We start from the raw sequence: 18,938 nt of genomic DNA, 5'->3' as shown, positions 1-18,938 counted from the left end.
GCATAAGTATCTATTTATCCATTAGCCTGACAGATAGCTGGCAAGATACAGAGCTGGCAGCTTCTCCATCTACCCTCTTTTGCCAGGTTATTACATTGCTGACCTTGAAGGACCGCTGTTTCGGCTCAGGCAAGAGGGAAAAGGGGCAGTCCCCAGCTGGTTTGCGGAAAAATCCCCATTGTTGGTGGATTTGGCCTCACGGGCCACCTGGAGCATCAAGGCAGGAGTGCTGAGGGGAGCAGGAGACCTGCCTTTCCTTCCACCCTGTTGGATGTCCACGCAGGGACAACGAAACCAGGAGCTGAACAGGGTGACATCTTCCTTCTTGAAGTTGGTGTCAGATCGTACTGGTGTAAATGCGAGCCAGAACCTTCTCCCAGATATTTTAAAGTCAGTTTTGTAATTCCCAGCGGGGCAGGGTTTCTGGTGCAGGGCAATTCCAAGTGCACGTGCTGAGCATCTGCCCATCATTTTGTATTCTTTCCTCTCTGTTTTCTGAAGGTTGGCAATACACCCAGCATGCTGGGAGCGATAACGTAGCTCGGTAAGAGTGAGCAGTTGAAAACTGCTGGCCTTAGTGGCTCCTGTGGTAATTCTTTGTTTCTATCAGTTTTGCCGCCGCAGAGGACGCAGATGTTGAACGGGCGACTGCACTGGGGCCAAAGAGTCATGGAGGTGTGAGGAGAGGCGAGGTGTGTGCGGTTCTGCGCTAATAACCGGGACTGGTGTCAGCGGCGTGCGGAGGACGGAGTACCAGAGGCATCCTGGTAAGGTACTTAATTGGGATTCGCCCGAACGAGCGTGGGTGTGGAGTCCGCCTTTCATGCAAAGAGAAACGAGAAGGACTATAAAGATTTTATTGACACGAGTTTGGGATGTTTGGTTTGCTGGGCTCTGTATCAAGCAGATTTCCTGAAGAGGCTGTGGTAACTTAGAGGGATGCTCGAGGGTGATGTCGCTTTCACATGAGCTCTAAAAAGAGTTTTGTATGTCTGGGTTCAGGGGATTGTCTCCCCCTGCGGCCTCCAGGATTATGTGAAATTCTTCCAGTTTCTCACTCTAAACTTAAACCATTTAAAGTTTGTATAAATCCCGTATGAGCCAAGCTTAATGAAAACCTGAGTAGGATTTTTTGCGGAGACTAATCCTGCTGTGCCGCGAGGCTGGCAGTGAACGGAAAACGCGCGGCTGCGCAGAACTCGCGTTTTAGCCAAGGCGTATTGGAAATCCAATCTCCAGTATCTTGGGTTCTGCACTTCGTTCGGAACCCACAGCCATCAAGATTTGGATAAATATGAAATATTAAAGCTATATTTGATTGAGCATTCAGTCTGTACTTAGTGGAAAACCTGCTCTTAGTTTGAGGAGGATAAACTGTATTCTGTAGACATCAAATAGGTGTGAATACCTGCTTTCAGGCCAAACTCGGTCTCCGTGATACTGTTGTAGTCAGCTCTTTAGAGACTTTAGAGAGGTCTGCACTGATGCAAAGTGAAATAAATTTATGCCATTGGGAAGATAATTTATTATCATAGATAATAAATAATATATTCTCATAGAGAATTCATTCTGGCTACTCTTTCAAGCCCCCTTGCTAACAACAGCCTGCCTTTCTGTGCTCCAATATCCTTTGTAGCGTTTCATTAGTAACGTCACAGAAAGGCAGTTGTTCTGGGGACAGAGCCCCCCCGCTTTTGCTCCCACACTGTTTGCTAGTGATGAGAAGTTGTTTATTTGATGACTGACACAGCTGGCACGGAGAGTATTGTGACAACAGCGCAATCAAGGGTTTGACAAGTTCCAAGACATCCTATCCGTGGAACACGTATCTTTCATTTTCATGGTGCAGAATTTTATTTATTTTTAAGCTTAAAATACTTTCCTGGCAGGCAGGTGTAGTGTTTTTCCTCTTGCATGGTAACTATGCTCAAATTCCAGCTCCCCTGTCCAATTACTCTCACCTTTGACATTTCAGGCGGTGTTTTTGGGGATGGGAATCCTCTCTTAATGACTGACAGCTTGTTTCCTTCTTACCCTTATACTTTAAAGAAGCGTTCCAGCCCCTCTTCAGTCCCCCTGACCCACTTTTCTTTATTTTTGGAAGCTCTTGGCGGCTCGGGTCCCATCTTTCCTGCGGCCTGTAGCTTTCGCTGGCCTGGCCCCTCGGCAGGGCTCAGGGCTGAGCTCTAATCTAATCTCGGGAATGCGGCACCGAGTCTCTACCTCTATTCCCCAGCTGCTTCGCAGCTCCATCTAGGGCAGTGCACTAAATACTCATGAGCCACCCCCCTGCAGCGTCTGCCTGCGCCAAAAATATAAAGGGCCGCCTCCGAGCGGCTGTCAATCTGACATTTTGCGTTAAAGCCATAGGAATGGAAGCTTTGATCGGTTTTGTTTGGTTGGTTTTGAGTGACCCCCGCTCCCCCGCGGTGCGCGCCTGTGTCAGCGCATGGGCCTAATGACTGAAGCCAGTGATGGAAAGGTTTTTTCCGTCAGCTAGTTCAGAGTCGGAGCCGGGGCACGGGTGCCCAGAGGTGCCAGGGATGCGGCTAGCCTCCCGTAGGGACCTCCCGATGGCACTCGGGTTGACTAAAATCTTTGCGCTTGCCAACCAGCATTTTTATTGAGGCTTCCCTCCACCCTGCCCCTCTCCCTGCTCATTTAATGGTTTATTTAGTTGTCTATTAATTTCGTTCTGCTCGGAGAGCCCTGCGCAGCGGAATCGCTGCTCAGCCGCCGAAGAGCCACAAGGGATCTGCTCTTGTGCCGGGAGAATGAGAATCAGCCCGTTGCCTCTCCCCGCTCCCTCTCCCCATGGCAAGGGCTGAGCCGTGCTGGTTTCCAGCAGAGCCCCGTGGCCTCTCCTCACACCCCGCACACTGGGTGCAGACTCCCCCCGCCGTAGATAATCCTTTCCAGCAGCTGCACCTCATACGGGGGAAACACCAACGGGGCCACCACAACCCTGCACCACGGCTGCGGGATCGGCCACTGAGCTGGCTCCGTCTCGGTGGCACGAGCCCAAGCTGTGCTCTCCTGCCCAAAGCCGCTCTCCACCATCCCGTGACAGATGCGTCCCGCAACATCTGGCGGCCTGTCTCCCTCTGTTTTAAAAGGTCTGGCTTTGGTGTGTCGGGGCATCGAGGCCGAAATGCCTGAGCAGAGCCAGATGAAGCGATGGGGAGGAGTAGAACCTCAGAGCCACCAAACCTGTGGTAAGATTTGAAGACCTGCCTGCACGCAAACGCCACCAGCAAAGGCGCCTGCTAACAAGGCAAAGCTAAGGCAACAACCCGTTCTGGGAGAAGGTTTCTGGCTTTGCTGGAATATTGGAGATGAAGGTCTGATCCTGCGTCCATCCAAGTCCACAAGAGTTTCTCCACTGACTTTAGAGGCATCTCTGAACAATTTGACAACATTTTCCCCATCTTAAATAAGTATCTCACACGGAGAGCACTGCATTCCCCTGACCTGTCTCCCAGGCGGGCTGTCTGCCCTTCCGCTAATTGCAGCAGGAGTTACCGTCCTGAAGTTAAAATGCCGTTACTGTTTTCCCGATCACAAAGGGTCAGGAGAAGAGACCTGGCTGCAAAAGTCCTTGCCAGGAAAAGGAGGCTTTTATTGCATTCTCGGGCTGGAGGAACATTTTTGGATAGATGTGAGAGTGAAATAAGACACCGGCTGCGTGAGTCATGGCTCAGCCGTGCTCTCTATTCCAAGGGGACAGCTGGTGGCACTAACAAAACGTCTCCCTAGATACATTGTCTGGCAGCAATCCCCCTCCTGCTTTTTCCAGCTGTAACTACCATTACGTGATAAATAAATAAACACGCTGACAGTGATGTGCAGAGGCAGCTTTCCTTCCCTCGGCCCCCGGGGGCTCTCACCTGTCCCTCTCCTCCCGCTGCAGGACCTCAATGCCAAGATCTAAAAGAAAGGGCAGGGAACACCGGTGTCGGCCGCTGCAGGGTTTGTCCTGGAGGGTGCCCGTGTCCCTCTGTGCGGGGTGGCAGCTCCCCGGGAAACCGCGCCAGAGCCGATGTAAGCCGTGGCGCAGGCGGAGATAAGCGACGCTCTCCCCTCCGGGAGCCTTATCTGCTCCCTGGTCCCCAACTCTCACGCACCCCTTGCCACGCTGCCACAGAGCCGGGGAGGCGTCTGTTCTGTTGGCAAGCTGTCCCGTGGATTCAAAGCCCAACGGGAAGTTCACGACAGCTCCAAGCAGCGCCACCTCCCTCCTGCTGGGTTCCTGCTGCAGTTTTACCGGGAGCAGTTCAAGGGGAAGGTCGGCCCCCGCCGTGCTGCAGGTGCTCAAAGCCACAGGAATTTATATTCTGCTAACGAAGGGGCGGTGGGGGGGAGAGCTGCTGGCCCGTAGTCGGCTCTCTGAAGTTTACATGCGCACAGCGGCAAATCTCCTCTAGCATTTGACTCTATGTTTTGACATAGCTCCAGACAACAGCAAATCAATTAAAGTTCCTCGCTACTGAAGCCGGAGCGTTTTCTGGAACAGCTGGTAAATTATTGAATGAGACGAGGCTTAGGAAAAGAGCCTGGACTGAAAGGCAGAAAGATTTTGTTTACGCACAAATATTGTGTATCCAGCAGCTGGGGGATGTGCCCTTTGGGCCAAGATCAAGTGTAACGATCAGTTTAATATCAAATATGGCTTTCTGGAAAGACTGGCTGAAGTCTGAAGAGAGGGATCATCATTAGACATGGTGATCTGAGGGGTGGCCCTTCTCTCTAAATGCCACGACCCCGCGAGAGCTGTCACGAACGCTCGGCCTTTGTCTGAGTCACTGCTGGAATCATGTGGAGCGTGACATGTCCCGTCGTGGGTTATGAATGTTCCCAGGTGGGACCTGGGATCCGTTCCGTCAGCTGATCTGGGGGGGTGGGTGGACAAACACCTTGCGTGCCCCCCAGGGCGATCCAGCCTGGCTGTCGCTGGTTAACGCTGGCGGGAACAAAACTTCCCAGGGCTCCTTCTGCATCCCCCGGGAAAAAGGGTCCCTCGGGAAGATGGGGAGCAGGGAGGAGAGCTTTCTCGCTCGGAGGCAAAATTTCACTGATTTTAGCAAGCCGCGTTCCTAACCGTGCTTTGGATTTCTACCATCTCGGTTTGTTTATTTTTTATTATTTTTCTTTCCTCTTCCCTTTGCTCTGTTTGTAACGCAGGGCCGGCTCCGGGCAAGGGCTGCGCATCCACATGCTGCTTCCAGCCGTTGCGTGACCAGGGGCAAGAGCCCCGTCCCGCGGCACCGATGGGAACCGGGGACCCTCCAGCTTCCCAGGGGCTGATTTTGGTCCGCGCTGCACGATATAACTAAGCCATTTTTCTAGATGGCTGACTTTGAAATGTCATTAAAGTTATTTTTATGCGAAGGGGGTTTAGTGTATCTGTTTAAATAGCGAACGTACCAAATGGTGCTTTAAATATTAATACAGGAGGCTGCTTTGCTGAATTTAACTTCGACAATTGATTTCAAGCTATTCTGTGTGTTACCTGTAGCAACGTTTGCTGGTTTTGCTGCCTGCAAGAAAACGCAAGTGGCAAAGCAAAGCTGTTGGTGCATTTATAGGTGGACTGGAAGGAAGAGGGACTGAAATGAAGGCAAGAACAAGGCAGTTTGGGGAAACGGGGAGGGAAAACGTGAAAAGATCAAAAAAATCTGTTACTCAATTCTAGATTTTCCTTTGCCTGCAGAAAAAAAAATTATAGGAAGGGGAAAGAGGACTAATTTATGACAGCTGATCGAATATGTATCCAAATATATACACATATTGGAAATTTAATTAAAACGTTGCAGATTCGAACAAGATCTGGAGTCACTTACCCATTTAAATGTGATTTAAATAATACTTTTCCCCTTCGCACAGGCAGAGATCCCTGTAAAGACTTGCTTTATCCCTCCTGGCCTCACTAGGTGTCTCTGCTCGTTGCTATTCCCGGTGACTTTGCCATGCTAACTGGGAAAGGACAGGCATAACGACATTCAGGCGCCCTAAATCATTCTTAACTCCACTGAATTGAATCTCCAGCCCAGATATTAGCTTTTTTTTTTTTTTTTTTGGAAGAAATAATTTATGTCTTCCTGTCCTTTGGCATGTGGCTTTCTGGAAGACACAGACGAGGCGTTACTGTAAATAAGCTCAGTGGTAACATACCGTTATACAAAGCCCTGAAATATATAGGATTTTTTTTTTTTTTTTTCAAGTAGCTTATGATCTTTCTAGTGCCGCTTGCAGTGCTCGTGCTTTATAGTCCTGCCCCTGGTTACAGCCACATCTATTCAAAGGCCTGTTCTTACGCAGCTCTCGCTCGGGAGATGACAGCAATACGCTGGCAGCAGCAGTCCTGTGCAAAGCTGTTCAGAAGCTCGAAGGGAAAAATAACGGATGGGCCCAACGTGCCAGAACAAGATCTACGACCAAAGTTTGAACAGGCACTTCAGATTTCAACTGCTCTCACCTACGGGTGTTTGTTTCTCTCGGCCCCGGCGTTCAGTCGTGCTGAGCACCCAGCTCCGTTTGCACGAGCCGGACCCGGCGACATTCAGCATCTCTAAAAATCAGGTTTGACGTGGCTCGGGAAGGACCCCGAACCCAAGGATCAGCTTCTGACCTTGAAGCTGTGGGTGAAGTACAATGGAGGGCCCCATCATGGGGATCCGCAGGTGAGCGGGTCCCCACTGCGCAGGGGCCCCGGCTGAAGGAACCTTTGGGACCTTTAGGCTGGAAGCCCCCACAGCCCGTTTGTTCCTAACACACACCCCGGAGTAGGTCTGGCTGCCGATCCCCTTCCCTTTGGAGCCACAGCACAAGCCACGGACTCCAGACAGGATCCCCTGAGCTTCTGCAAACCTAGTGCCAAACCAGCAAAACAAGAAAAGCTTGGATTTATTTATTCTCCAAACAAAAGTGGCTTGTTTTTATTAAAAGCAAATACAATTTATTTTACATCCTCAGCTAAGCCCTCCTCCCCCCACCCTTTGCATGTGTACCCACGCACCTTGATCTACAGTCAGCTGCCAGGAAGAAGATCCACCTACCACTTTTCTTCACGTACATTGCTTCTATCAATTAAAAAATAATCGTAAATATTCTCTGTAGACACCAAAATCTAAGGTTCAGATTTATCAAAGACAAAGACAGGATGAACGATGGACAAGGGTTAGTCTATGCACATTTGGTGTCCGATTCAGCCATGGCTTGGTCCCATTTCTCTAGAACTACTTGTGTTTTAACCTGTCCTGATCAGTGCTGTTCCGGAATGGAAAGGCTCCGGGATGAGATACCTAAGCTGCACCTGACAGAGTTGGCATGGCGGGTTTTGCCAATCATGGAGTTACAACCTTCAAGGCAGCGCGAGCCATTCTTAAATTTTACAAAGGCTCTTGTGTTTCTGTACTTAAAACAAAAAAAAACCCAAAAAACCAAAAAACATTTTAAGTATTTTCTTCAAAGGCACTGATGATAGTTTTTCACTGATGGGGAATAGCAGGCGGAGGCGGAAGAGAGAAATTTCCTCTTGGGAGAAGCATTTGCATTCTAATCATTGCTGCTTTATCTTGGAGCATGAAACTCAAGAAGTGTGATACTCCACAAATAGAAGTCGAAGTGCCCGGTCTCCTTTCACTAGCAGAACAAGACAGATTACTGCTTGCTCAGTAGCTGGCAGATAAAAAGTTAATGGTACAAAGCACAAACCAGGTGATACATGAAAATGAAGCAAGAGCACAGATAGCAAAAAAATCAAGTATGTTCTTAAAAATTGGTGTGCACGAGTGAAGGGCATTTTTGTTTGGTCCCAGACGAGGAGATGGGATTTACCACGTGTGTGAACAAGTTCTGCTCTCTGGGGGAATGGTAGCAGCTCTAGAGGCATCCAGGATTGCTACTCTGAAGCAGCCTGGTATCACGAGATCCTAATTTGCCTATTGGAATTTGACCTAATAACGTTAAGGTCACCGTACAGCTGTAGCCCCCAAACCTCAACAGTGCCGGAGAAAATAGTTCCCAGGTTAAGGATGCACAGTTACTTTAAAGGACCGCACAGGAGCACGGGGCAAACCTTTCTTTTACACGACCATGATGAAGGTGGGAGGAGGAGGAGGCGTGTTCTCACGCCTGTCCCAAAAACGATACCCCCAAATTATGAGATCTTGGTTCACATCAGCATAGCTTAGTTTCACAAAATGCCTTCATTGCCGTCCTGCTCTTATTCGCTCTTTCCTGGTTTTTGCTCAGGGTTGTCCTTCCAGATGCGGATGGTGAGACAAGTAGCCATGGCCAACCAGCCCAGGTAGGGCACCAGCAGCAGCGCTGCCACCTTGTTAATGCGGTACCAGGAGCACACGGTGCCTATCGCCAGGCCGTCCAAGCACAGGATGTCAATCAGCGCCTGGAGCAGAGAGAAGACAATGACCCGGGTGCTCGCGCTTGGGAACACGCAGCCGTCTTCCCCGGCACGACTATAAACCATCCCACCAAAGGCGGAACTGGGGAGATTTCGCACTGAAAAGTCACCTAAGAGTGATCCTAAACCCCAGGACCTTGGCTCTGAACTGAAATCAGTGAGATCTGAATGTATCACACCGGCAGCCAAGGCCGGTATTGATTATTTTGGTTCATTATCAAGTTCCAGACATTAATACACTCTTTATGACGATCAGTGCCCCTTCGGCTGGTAATGCCTATCCAGGCAGATCAGAAACGTGCTTATGTTCGTACCCATGGCTAGTATCACTTAACAAACTTTCTAAATGTACCTTTCATCCACAGAGTGACAAAATTCAGGTGGAAACACAAATCCCAGGCAGTGTCTCCGTCCCCCCTGGCCCGTGGCACCTGAGGTAAGTGCTTTCTGAACGCAGCACGAGCCCAGGGCGGCCGTGCCATGCCTTCGCGCGCAGCCTCCTCCCAGGCTCTGCCGTGCGCAGGGCATTGTATCGCTCGATAAGGCTCGATAAGCCACGCACAGCTCATGTGCCCCCCAGGGACGCTAACTGTGCTGGGTGTGACTCCCAGAAGGGCTTATCTCTAACCCCGGATCCTTAACTCAGAGATGCAGCAGCCGGACCATTGAGTCCCCGATCGCCCGCCCCGCGCTGGTGGGGCTGGCTATCGGCGCGGCAGGAGCAGAGTGAGGGGTGGAAGGGGCTGATACCATTGTCTGGAACCAGGTGCAGCGGGAACCGTATCTGAGCTAAACCTCTTCCTGCAGCTCTCCTTACGATTGCAAAAGGCTAGTTAGAAAACCTCCAAACAGCCCCAAAACCCGTGGCAGGGAGACCTGCAAACAAGCCTCCAGCAGATGAATGGGTGGCGGGACACGTTACCAGCTTCAAGTTACGGGCCCCGAAGAAGAAGGGAGACCAAGCCCAGTTTAAGGCCAGCTGAGCCCCGTAGAGGCCGAGCGGGACGACGGCTTTGCCGCTGCAGCCACCCAGGTCGTTCCATATCAGGTAGGAGGCGTAGCTGTCAGGAGGGAAACACACGTGAGTGTTTTGCAGCGAGCAAAACCCCTCATACAAACTCTTCTCGTGCAAGATGGTTTCACACCCACGTGGGGGACAGCGGTGTTTGCAGGACCGCTGCCTCCCCGTCCCGCGGGGTCCCAAGCCCATCGCCCGTGTCACACCGCTGCGGCTCATGCCATTTCCCCGGGGCAGCGGCTGCTTTTAGTGTCTCTTTCTGAAGCCGAGCCAGGCTGTGTCCCTGGCCAAAAGCATTGCCTGCCGCATGAATCGGAGGGACCCAGCCCAGGATTTGGCTCAGGCTGTACTTCGTCTGCTGGGAATAAGCGCACCCGGCATGCCCTGCTGATGCGGGGGGCAAGGGATATCCCAAAAGCAAATGGAAGAGTGTGAAATGTCTGTTCTTCCTTGTATCAGAAACAGCGAGACGAGAGAGGGAGCGGGATGCGGATCTTACCCCATGCCAGTGTACAGGACAGTCCAAGCAACAGGGAATATTTTGCGGGAGGGACACCATGAAGGTTTTTTCAGCTTCTCATACCAAACAGGTATTTCTTTGCGATTCATGAACCAGCCAAGGAAACCTCCCACATGAGGCAGGACAGTAAAACCAACGGTATAAGCCCACATCCTTCCTTGGTGGCTTGAAGTAGCCTCTTGCCTGCAGTAAGTTAAAAACAATAGTTGATTATCACTGTAAAGGGACATTTTTTCCTGCTTTGATCTTCCAAGCTTTTTGTCTAATTGCCCATATTCCACTTTAGTCTCTAAGGCAGAAGGCAAGTATTTAATATTGCATCCAGCTCGGCTGCTGACTGCCCTCTGCCCATCTCCCGATCTCTGAAATAAGAGTAATTATTTCTGTCATGGCTACATTTTTCCCCGTGATCTCCCCAGCAAAGTGGCTCCCCGCTGCTATTTCATGGCTTCTTACGACATTCGTGTGGCAGGGTTCAGCTAAGGTGGTTATGCTCTGAGAAGACAAGGCTGCAGTTACTTTTATCATTCCTCCTCCGGATGCCCCAGTCAGACAGCATCAAACTGTAATGGATGTTCACGGGGGCTGCGCATCCCAGAGAACATTATCTCTCCTCTCCATGCCGTTCTGAATACGAAAACCCAGGCAGATCATGCCCAGAAACCCCCGTCCATTCTGACTAACTTCTAATTTTTCACCAAGGATTTGTATTTCCAATGAGGTCTGTGACAAGACAACCCCGGAGAAGCCGTGGCTGCCCCATTCCCGGAGGGGTTCAAGGCCAGGTTGGACGGGGCTGGGAGCAACCTGGGCTGGTGGGAGGTGTCCCTGCCCAGGGCAGGGGGTGGCACGGGGTGGGCTTTAAGGTCCCTTCTGACCTGAACTGTTCTGTGATTCTATGATAACACCCTCACAGCGCATTTTAAGCCCTCAGTGAGCCTTGTTTAATCCTCCCTGCAGCCCTGGCAGGCGGCGGTGGATTCTCTCCTCTGTAAGCAGGTAGGCTGAGGCACAGGAGCAGTTTCTTAATTTGCTCATGGTCTGCCTCTTGCATAAAAGAAAGGACCCTTTATGTTAATAACTACATTACGCTCCCACACCGGACAGTGGGATAAGGACAACATCCAGCATTTCATTCTCTGTCCTGTATCTTCACCTGCCATTATGCTCTGACCCTGCCTGTTTGCTCTCCTCCTGCCTTCCGTCTGTGTCCATTTTGGTTATGGAATTAAGGAATTAGGAATTAAGTAATTTCTAGGAATAAGGAATGAAACCCAAATTAGCATTCATCAGGGATAACACGGAGGACTCGCCAGGAGCGGAGCGGTTTTGTGCTGTCGTCAGCATCGACGCAAAACGCACTCAGGAAAGTTTGGTCTCAGCAATGCCAGAAGACAGAAGCGGGCACAGAAAATTCCCTCACCCGGGGAAATGTCTGAGCACTGGGCAGAGAAATGGGGAGCACGAGGAGAGGGCTGATCTTCACAGCCATCTCTGCTTGGGATTTTAATTCGCAATTAACGCTTTGCTATATCCTATGCTAATTGTTATGATTATCATCGTGCTACAAAGCATTCATCTTTGGAAACGCACGCCAGCAAGTACAAGCCAATTTACACATCAATAAGGAACAAATACCCCAGGCACCATCTCTAACTAACAATTCCTTTACCAGACAATTTATAGCTCTATTAAAGTGTCTACGGAACCAGAAACTCTACCGAACACTGAGAAAAATAATAGCCGTTAGTCCTGCTTTTAAAGTATAAAGCGGCACCAGCTGAGTTCTGGTTCCTCCGTAGCACTTCAGAAAAGTAAAATGGGAAAAGTAGATTTTTCCCTCCTCCCAACTCCTTTGTAGCTGCCAGGCGAACCTGATAGACCGCAGAAGTAACTGAGGGTTGAAAATAACACAACACTGTTATAAACCCTTATTTTGTCTCACAGCTGCTGTAAGTTAATGGGGTAGGAGCTGTAAAAACCTTACCGTCTCTTCCTGCCTTTCTCTCCCTTGCAAAGAAAAAGGGCTGGACATCCAAGGCCAGCTTCTCTCTCTGAGGCCGGTGCTGCTCTACAATGAAGAAGTGGTTGGCTGAGTTTTACCTAAATAGCAGAAAAAAAGGGTGTGTGGGTGGGTGTGCGTGCGTGCGCCGGTGGCTGGATCAGATTACAGAAGAGAGCCCACGTTCGCAGGAATTGGGGGACTTGGCGGTGGCTGAACAGCCCCGGGGAGGGCAGGACCGGCTTCTGGCTCCAGGCACCACCGGGATGGGACATCTGCGGCTCTCGGCTGAGTCTGAGGACCAGCATCTCGCTTAGGGGTCAGCGGGTGGCCGCACAGGACAGGGAAGCAGCCTTTGATGGGGCTGGGAGTGCATCGGGCGTGCAAAAGTATAAATATATAAGAGCTTGTGCGTAAGGGATCAGGTCCGTAACAGCAGGAGTTCGGCGTGTGGCGTGGCTGGGAGCTCTGCTGGGTTTCTCCACCAGGGGATCCATCCCAAAGCGTGTCTGTGGATGTTGTGTGGGACAGGAGGAGCCCGCTGTGCCCGCGAGGGTGTCCCTGCCCTGCCGGTACCCAGGCACCATTTAACACAGCATTGGTTGACAGGCTGGAGAGCTGGGCCCGTGCCAACCTCATGAAGTTCAACAAGACCAAGTGCAGGGTCCTCCATCTGGGTCGGGGCAATCCCAAGCACCGATATGGGTTGGGCAGCGACTGGCTTGAGAGCAGCCCTGAAGAAAAGGCCTTGGGGGGGCTGGTGGACGAGAGGCTCCACATGAGCCGTCAGTGTGCACTAGCAGCCCAGAAAGCAAATCGTACCCTGGGCTGCATCAGGAGAAGCGTGGCTAGCAGGTCGAGGGAGGTGATTCTCCCCCTCTACGCCACTCTCGTGAGACCCCACCTGGAGTACTGCGTCCAATTCTGGAGCCCCTACTACAAGAGAGATATGGACGTGCTGGAACGTGTCCAGAGAAGGGCCACGAGGATGATCCGAGGGCTGGAGCACCTCCTGTGAGGACAGACTGAGAGAGTTGGGGTTGTTCAGTCTGGAGAAAAGAAGGCTTTGAGGAGACCTTATAGTGGCCTACCAGTATCTTAAGGGGGGCTACAGGAAAGCTGGGGAGGGACTTTTTAGGATGTCGGGCAATGGTAGGACTAGAGGGAATGGACTAAAACTAGAGATGGGACGATTCAGACTGGACGTTAGGAAGAAGTTCTTCACCATGAGGGTGGGGAGACACTGGAACAGGTTGCCCAGAGAGGTGGTGGAAGCCCCATCCCTGGAGGGGTCCAAGGCCAGGCTGGATGGGGCTCTGAGCAGCCTGGTCTAGTGGGAGGTGTCCCTGCCCATGGCAGGGGGTTGGAACTGGATGATCTTTAAGGTCCCTTCCAACCCGAAGCATTCTATGATTCTATGATTCACCGAGTGCTTTCGGCGGTCACCTGTACGCCAGCCTTTTGGCTAAAATTCACCAGAAACCACTCAAATCTAAAATAAAGACGTTACACAAGCACGTTAAATGAAAAAGAAAAAAGCTAGAAATCAATTTCCATTAGTAAGCTGTCTGCAAGGGATGGGAAATTAAACACTAATTTACTTCAGTTATGGGTCATTACCTGAATTTCATGGCCAGAGGCAGAATTGCTGGTTCCTAGCAGAATGCGGTATTACTGTTATAACATAGAACCAACGAGATCTTCGGTTTTATTGGGCTCAGAAGGAAATGATGGTTTTGTGGGAGGAGAAAGAATGAAAAAAAAAACGGTGCAAAGGGGCAGATTTTCAGCTAGCATAAATCAACGCACTGCTCTTGCAGCGGTGGGTTTGTACAGTGTAATTGCCACTTCGGAGTAACGGATGCAGCACACATTAATCAAGCGGTGGCCACCTGCATCTCCTTTTGGAGTCTGGGGTTATTTGCGAGTGGAAACTTCTGTCGGGCAACGATGCGGCTGCTGATACGTGACGGAACGGTTTCCATCACCGCCAGCCCCATTTCTCTGCAGAAGCGGTCATCGTGCTGATTGCTGGGTCCTGTTGCCTTCACCCAGCTTTGGCAACCTGGTCAGAAAGCAGGTAGTCCCAGGGTTTTTAGCTGGTAGTATTTCCTTCCCTGGGCTTCAACCCAAACCCATGACTGCTGGTTTGCTTGGCATGTAGGCATTGTATTCCAAGGCTATTTTAGAGTCTGATAAGTTGGAAGGATCAAAAACTAAGGGTCTAATAAGTTGGAAGAATTAAAATCTAAGGGTCAAATCACAAAGATCTCGGTAAATCTGCGAAGCCGGGGATGATGCTGCGTGAGTGGGGAACGGCAAATGCAAAGAGGCAAAAAAATAACAAAGGCAATTGCGGGCCTAAAAGTCCTATAATCAGTCCTACTGGAGCCTTAGAGCCAAGAGAGGGATAAGTGAAGCCAGGGAGGTACCTGGAAAAATGGGATAATATATACGTGGATGGAGAGACCGAGAGAAGAGTGTGGGATGCCCCTGGGCTCCCCCTCTGTACGTGAGCCCACCCCACAGCGGGGACCAGCCTTGCAACGAAACAGAAAGACTTTCTCCAGCACAATATTGGTTTTCCTCTGTTACCACAGATTTCTATCTCTGTATTTCTGGTTTGAATCATTTTACAGTAATACCAGATGAGGTAGTACTACCTCTTAGTAACGTCGTCTCTATACTACGTCTTGGTACGCCTCTGATTATTCAAGTTACATAGCTGCTGGGCTTCGGACCACTGCGATGTGTTTTTATGAAAGAAAAGACATGGGAGAACCGAGTTACACAACTCTGTTTGTTTTCCTCTTCTTAGCAACCTTTGCACGTTGTCCCAAGAGGTTCTCAGTCTCTGCAAGATTAATTGCCCAAATATAAAAGCCCTGTTAACCTGAATATATTATTGAAAAACAGCATATTTCAATCTGCCCTAGTTTTGAAAATAGAGATGCCGGGTCAGCTCCTGGCATAAATCTGCAATGTTCCTCGGAAGCCAGCGGAGCTTCTCTGATTTACATCGGCAATAAAGTCGTCCTGGTTTGTCTGGCAGTGCTGAGAGCGCCAGCGTGCTCACCCCGCTGCCACCAAGGACGCGGCAGTGGCCGGGGAGGAACCGGCACGGCAATCGCCATCCTCTGAGCGACTCAAACCCGCCAGCCTCGGCACTGCAGAGCAAAACGTTGCATTTTCCAGTATTAAAAGCCATTAAAAAAAAAAAGAAAATAAAATCCCCTAGGTTTATTTCTAATGAATAAAAGCTTGTTTTTAGAAGTTTGCAGTTATGTTGAAATAAAAATTCCGGATAACATGAAATGATACAGGAATTTCCAGCTGGTCGCTCGGTTGTTTCCCACGGGGGGTGAGGTGGCCCCGAGTGGGCCAGCGCAGGAGCTCACGGCTCCTCAAAACTCGGGTGCGGATTGCTCGGTGAGCTGAGCCTTGTAGCTTGAATTTCCATCCTCTCTCCACTAGAGGGAATTTTAAAAAAGGCCTTTCTTAGGATTAAAGTCCACTTTTCAGGGTGTTAAAAAATAGTGCCTGCCGGACGCTGCAGTACCTGGATGCACAGGGCCACTGGCCCTTCTGTACAGCACAAGCTCCTTTCCCGCTCCTGGCTGGTTTCATAGAATCACAGAATGGTTTGGGTTGGAAGGAACCTGAAAGCCCAGCCAGTGCCACCCCCTGCCCTGGGCAGGGACACCTCCCACCAGCCCAGGTTGCTCCAAGCCCCGGCCAACCTGGCCTTGAACCCCTCCAGGGATGGGGCAGCCACAGCTTCTCTGGGCAACCTGGGCCAGGGGCTCACCACCCCCACAGCAAACAATTTCTTCCAAACTTCTCATCTAAATCTCCCCTCTTCCAGTTTAGAGCCATTCCCCCTCGTCCCATGGCTCCCCTCCCTGATCCCGAGTCCCTCCCCAGCTTTCCTGGAGCCCCTTTAGGGACTGGAAAGGGCTGGAAGGTCTCCCCGGAGCCTTCTCTTCTCCAGGCTGAACCCCCCCAGCTCTCTCAGCCTGTCCCCACAGCAGAGGGGCTCCAGGCCTCGGATCATTATAGCTTATGGCAGGAACAAACTCGTGTGAAATGAAGAGCAGAAAAGGATCTTTAATTTTTCAGGGCTCAGCCTTTGATTTCCCTCTGCCCAGGGGGGACCAGGCGCACCCCAGCTCCCTGCTGCTGCCCCGGGGCTCTCCCCGCACTCCCTGCCTGGGCTCTCCGCATCCCGCAGGGCTCTGTTTGTGGCCAGGCTGAATTTCCAGGTAAATTTTGAATTTTGGAGCCTCTCATAGCAGCCCTCGTTTGTCAGCAGCGGAGCCGGGGAGGGCTGGCGTACGGAGCTGCCCGCCTGCGATAACCGTGGGGGCAATGGTTGGGTCTTATCTGCCGCAGAAGTTGCACCTCGGTAGCCAAAAGAATAAATTTTAACGGACGCAGTTCAGCGCCTTCTCTTTCATGTTCGGAGCAGCTTAGCGTGGGGATAGGCAGATGATTGCAAGCTATTAAGTTATGCAGCTTAACAAATTACCGCTCTCTAGCTGAGCCTCTTTAATTAACCGCAAGCACAGACCCAGCCCAGCACTAATGTGACATAAAATATCTTGCCTTCAACTACCGTGACCAGTAATACCTGCTTTACTGGAGCACTGGGTAGTGCTCATTTTGACCCGCAGGAGTCAAATCCACGAGGACAAGTGGCTCTGGTGCCCCTGACCTTGCTGTGCCATGTTGTCCCCTCATATTGCCCAGCGCCCGGCGGGATGCTGAGCTCCTGGCGCTGCCGGGATGGTCCCTGGGGATGTGCTGGGTTTTTGTCCGAGGACTTAGCCCTTGCCTCGGAAAACAAACAAAAAAAAGACCCCAAAATGGTACCAAGTCACTGGCAGGGTGTTATATTGCAGCAGGTTTATTGTTATCACAACTCAGCTGCTTCTGCTTTACCAAGTCGTGGTCGCAACCCTTGTATTAATGTCAGATTGGGGGATCAGGTTTAAAGTGAGCCAGAATAATAGCGTTCACAAAGGATTTTATAATGCCTTAATATAGCAGTTTAAAATGCGTTTCAAGGTCTTTCCTACATGCAGAGTTAATTGAGAAAGGCTATTGCAGTTTCAAGTGATGCTCTCACTTAAATCAAGTTCACTTTCATGTGCTGATGTGCCCTAAATTACAGTGGTGCAGATTTCCAGCCGGGAAAGGCTTTGTAGTCGGGGCCTGATGTTCACCAGTCACGAAAAAACTGGGGAGAGGTTTTTCGTGCTGGTTCTTTCAGAGGAAAGCCAGAAACTGAGGGGGCAGCACGTACCTCCCTGAGGTCTTAAAAAAGCAGCAGGTAACCTCGGGACCTTTAGCTGTGGCTTTTTTGCAACTGTAAGAAAAGTTCTCGGATATTTCCCCACCCAGCGGGTTCGGGTAGTGAAGTGGGAAAGGAAGGCAAGCACCAGCAATAGGCATCGAATGGTGAACTCCAGAGGACGGGATGCCTCTTATTCCTGGAGCAGGATGGTGTAACCCTTTCCTGCACCCCTCCGGCGAGCTCAGCCTCCTGCCTGGCATTTCATAGAATCCTAGAATGGTTTGGGTTGGAAGGGACCTTAAAGCCCACCCCGTGCCACCCCCTGCCCTGGGCAGGGACACCTCCCACCAGCCCAGGTTGCTCCAAGCCCCGTCCAACCTGGCCTTGAACCCCTCCAGGGATGGGGCAGCCACAGCTTCTCTGGGCAACCTGGGCCAGGGGCTCACCGCCCTCACAGCAAAGAATTTCTTCCCAATATCCGATCTCAATCTCCCCTCTTCCAGTGTAAATCTGTTCCCCCTCATCCCATGGCTCCCCTCCCTGCTCCAGAGTCCCTCCCTGGCTTTCCTGGAGCCCCTTTAGGGACTGGAAGGGGCTGGAAGGTCTCCCCGGAGCCTTCTCTTCTCCAGGCTGAACCCCCCCAGCTCTCTCAGCCTGTCCCCACAGCAGAGGGGCTCCAGCCCTCCCAGCATCACTGATATTTGGGACCTGCCTTCCCCTCCCGCCAATGCAGCCAGAGGAGGGCAGGCTCCTTCCCAAGGGATCTTCCAAGTCTGAGGGGGTCCGTCAAGCCCTTGGCTCGCCCAGGGCTGGGGAAGCACAAACCTGAGAACAAGACTCGTCTTGCGATTAGGGAAGGCATTAATCAACCTGCAATGTTTTTATTGCTGGTGATTATGAAGAAGAAAGGGACCAATTTTCTTGGATCTTTGGGGGGGGGGCGGGGGCGGGGATGTCTTCCACCCTAATTTATTAATTCAAGGCTTCCACATGACCTGGGAAGAAACGTTACCTCTACATCGCCATTTATTGACTCTTTTTCCAGTTCAGGCCAAGATTAGATTGTCTGAAAAACTTATATAAAAGTTTTTTTGTGTTTCTTTTAACGGAAATGCCCTTTTTACTAGCAGGGGAAATTTCAGTGACTGCTTTTTTTTGGTCTAAGTAGTTTTGCTGAGAATCTGACAAAATGCATCAAAACAATGCTCGGAGAAGTTTTTGTTAGGAGAAAAACTACGCTTGTCTTCTGTGTTCCTTCAGTCGTAGCAGAAATAGAAAATGAAAAGGTGAAAGAACACAGGGGCCAGAGGGAATTCCTAGCAAAGGGAAAATAAAGGTAAAGATTCCGCAGAAAGCCAAGGTTTTATTAAAGGAAGAGAAACCACATTTGGAAGATGTGACGAATGTGGGGGGGGGTTTCATTTATTTGACCTGAAGTGCACATCATTTTCTTGCGTTAACAGCTCTAACCTTGCTGTTATTCTTATTTTGTGAGTGAGTCCTTACAAGCCTGTCTTTTTTAATTTCTTTCCCCCCCCCAGTTGTAGAGATGTGTGAGTCAAGTGACCATTGCCTCTTGCAGCACCCGCTCCGGATGTGATGGAGAGCAGATGCTTCACATCTGAGCACCTTCCAGGTAGGGCCACCAAGTGGGTCCCAGGAGAAAGGCGGCGCCCATTC

At 50.7% G+C, this 18,938-nt stretch overlaps 1 protein-coding gene and 1 long non-coding RNA gene across 2 annotated transcripts; one reads left to right on the top strand and one right to left on the bottom strand.

Annotated features, from left to right (window-relative positions):
* Nucleotides 1-97: 97 nt before the first annotated feature.
* On the top strand, nt 98-5,316 carry LOC134525741 (uncharacterized). The gene is made up of 3 exons (XR_010073842.1): nt 98-767; nt 3,117-4,307; nt 5,182-5,316. It is a non-coding gene; the product is annotated as an uncharacterized LOC134525741 (long non-coding RNA).
* Nucleotides 5,317-6,973: 1,657 nt separating this feature from the next.
* Nucleotides 6,974-12,101, bottom strand: TSPO2 (translocator protein 2). Its single transcript, XM_063356469.1, has 4 exons — nt 11,948-12,101; nt 9,940-10,143; nt 9,345-9,483; nt 6,974-8,407 (listed from the first exon to the last, which is right to left on the bottom strand). Exons 2-4 carry the CDS (start codon nt 10,110-10,112, stop codon nt 8,225-8,227), a joined length of 495 nt encoding a protein of 164 aa, XP_063212539.1. The 5' UTR covers nt 10,113-10,143; nt 11,948-12,101; the 3' UTR covers nt 6,974-8,224.
* Between the last annotated feature and the right edge of the window lie 6,837 nt (nt 12,102-18,938).

The sequence above is a fragment of the Chroicocephalus ridibundus genome, chromosome 20, assembly GCF_963924245.1.
Source record: "Chroicocephalus ridibundus chromosome 20, bChrRid1.1, whole genome shotgun sequence".
Lineage (NCBI taxonomy): Eukaryota > Metazoa > Chordata > Aves > Charadriiformes > Laridae > Chroicocephalus > Chroicocephalus ridibundus.
The sequence above is the reverse complement of the archived record's forward strand: the minus strand, read 5'-3'. Positions and strand labels throughout refer to the sequence as shown.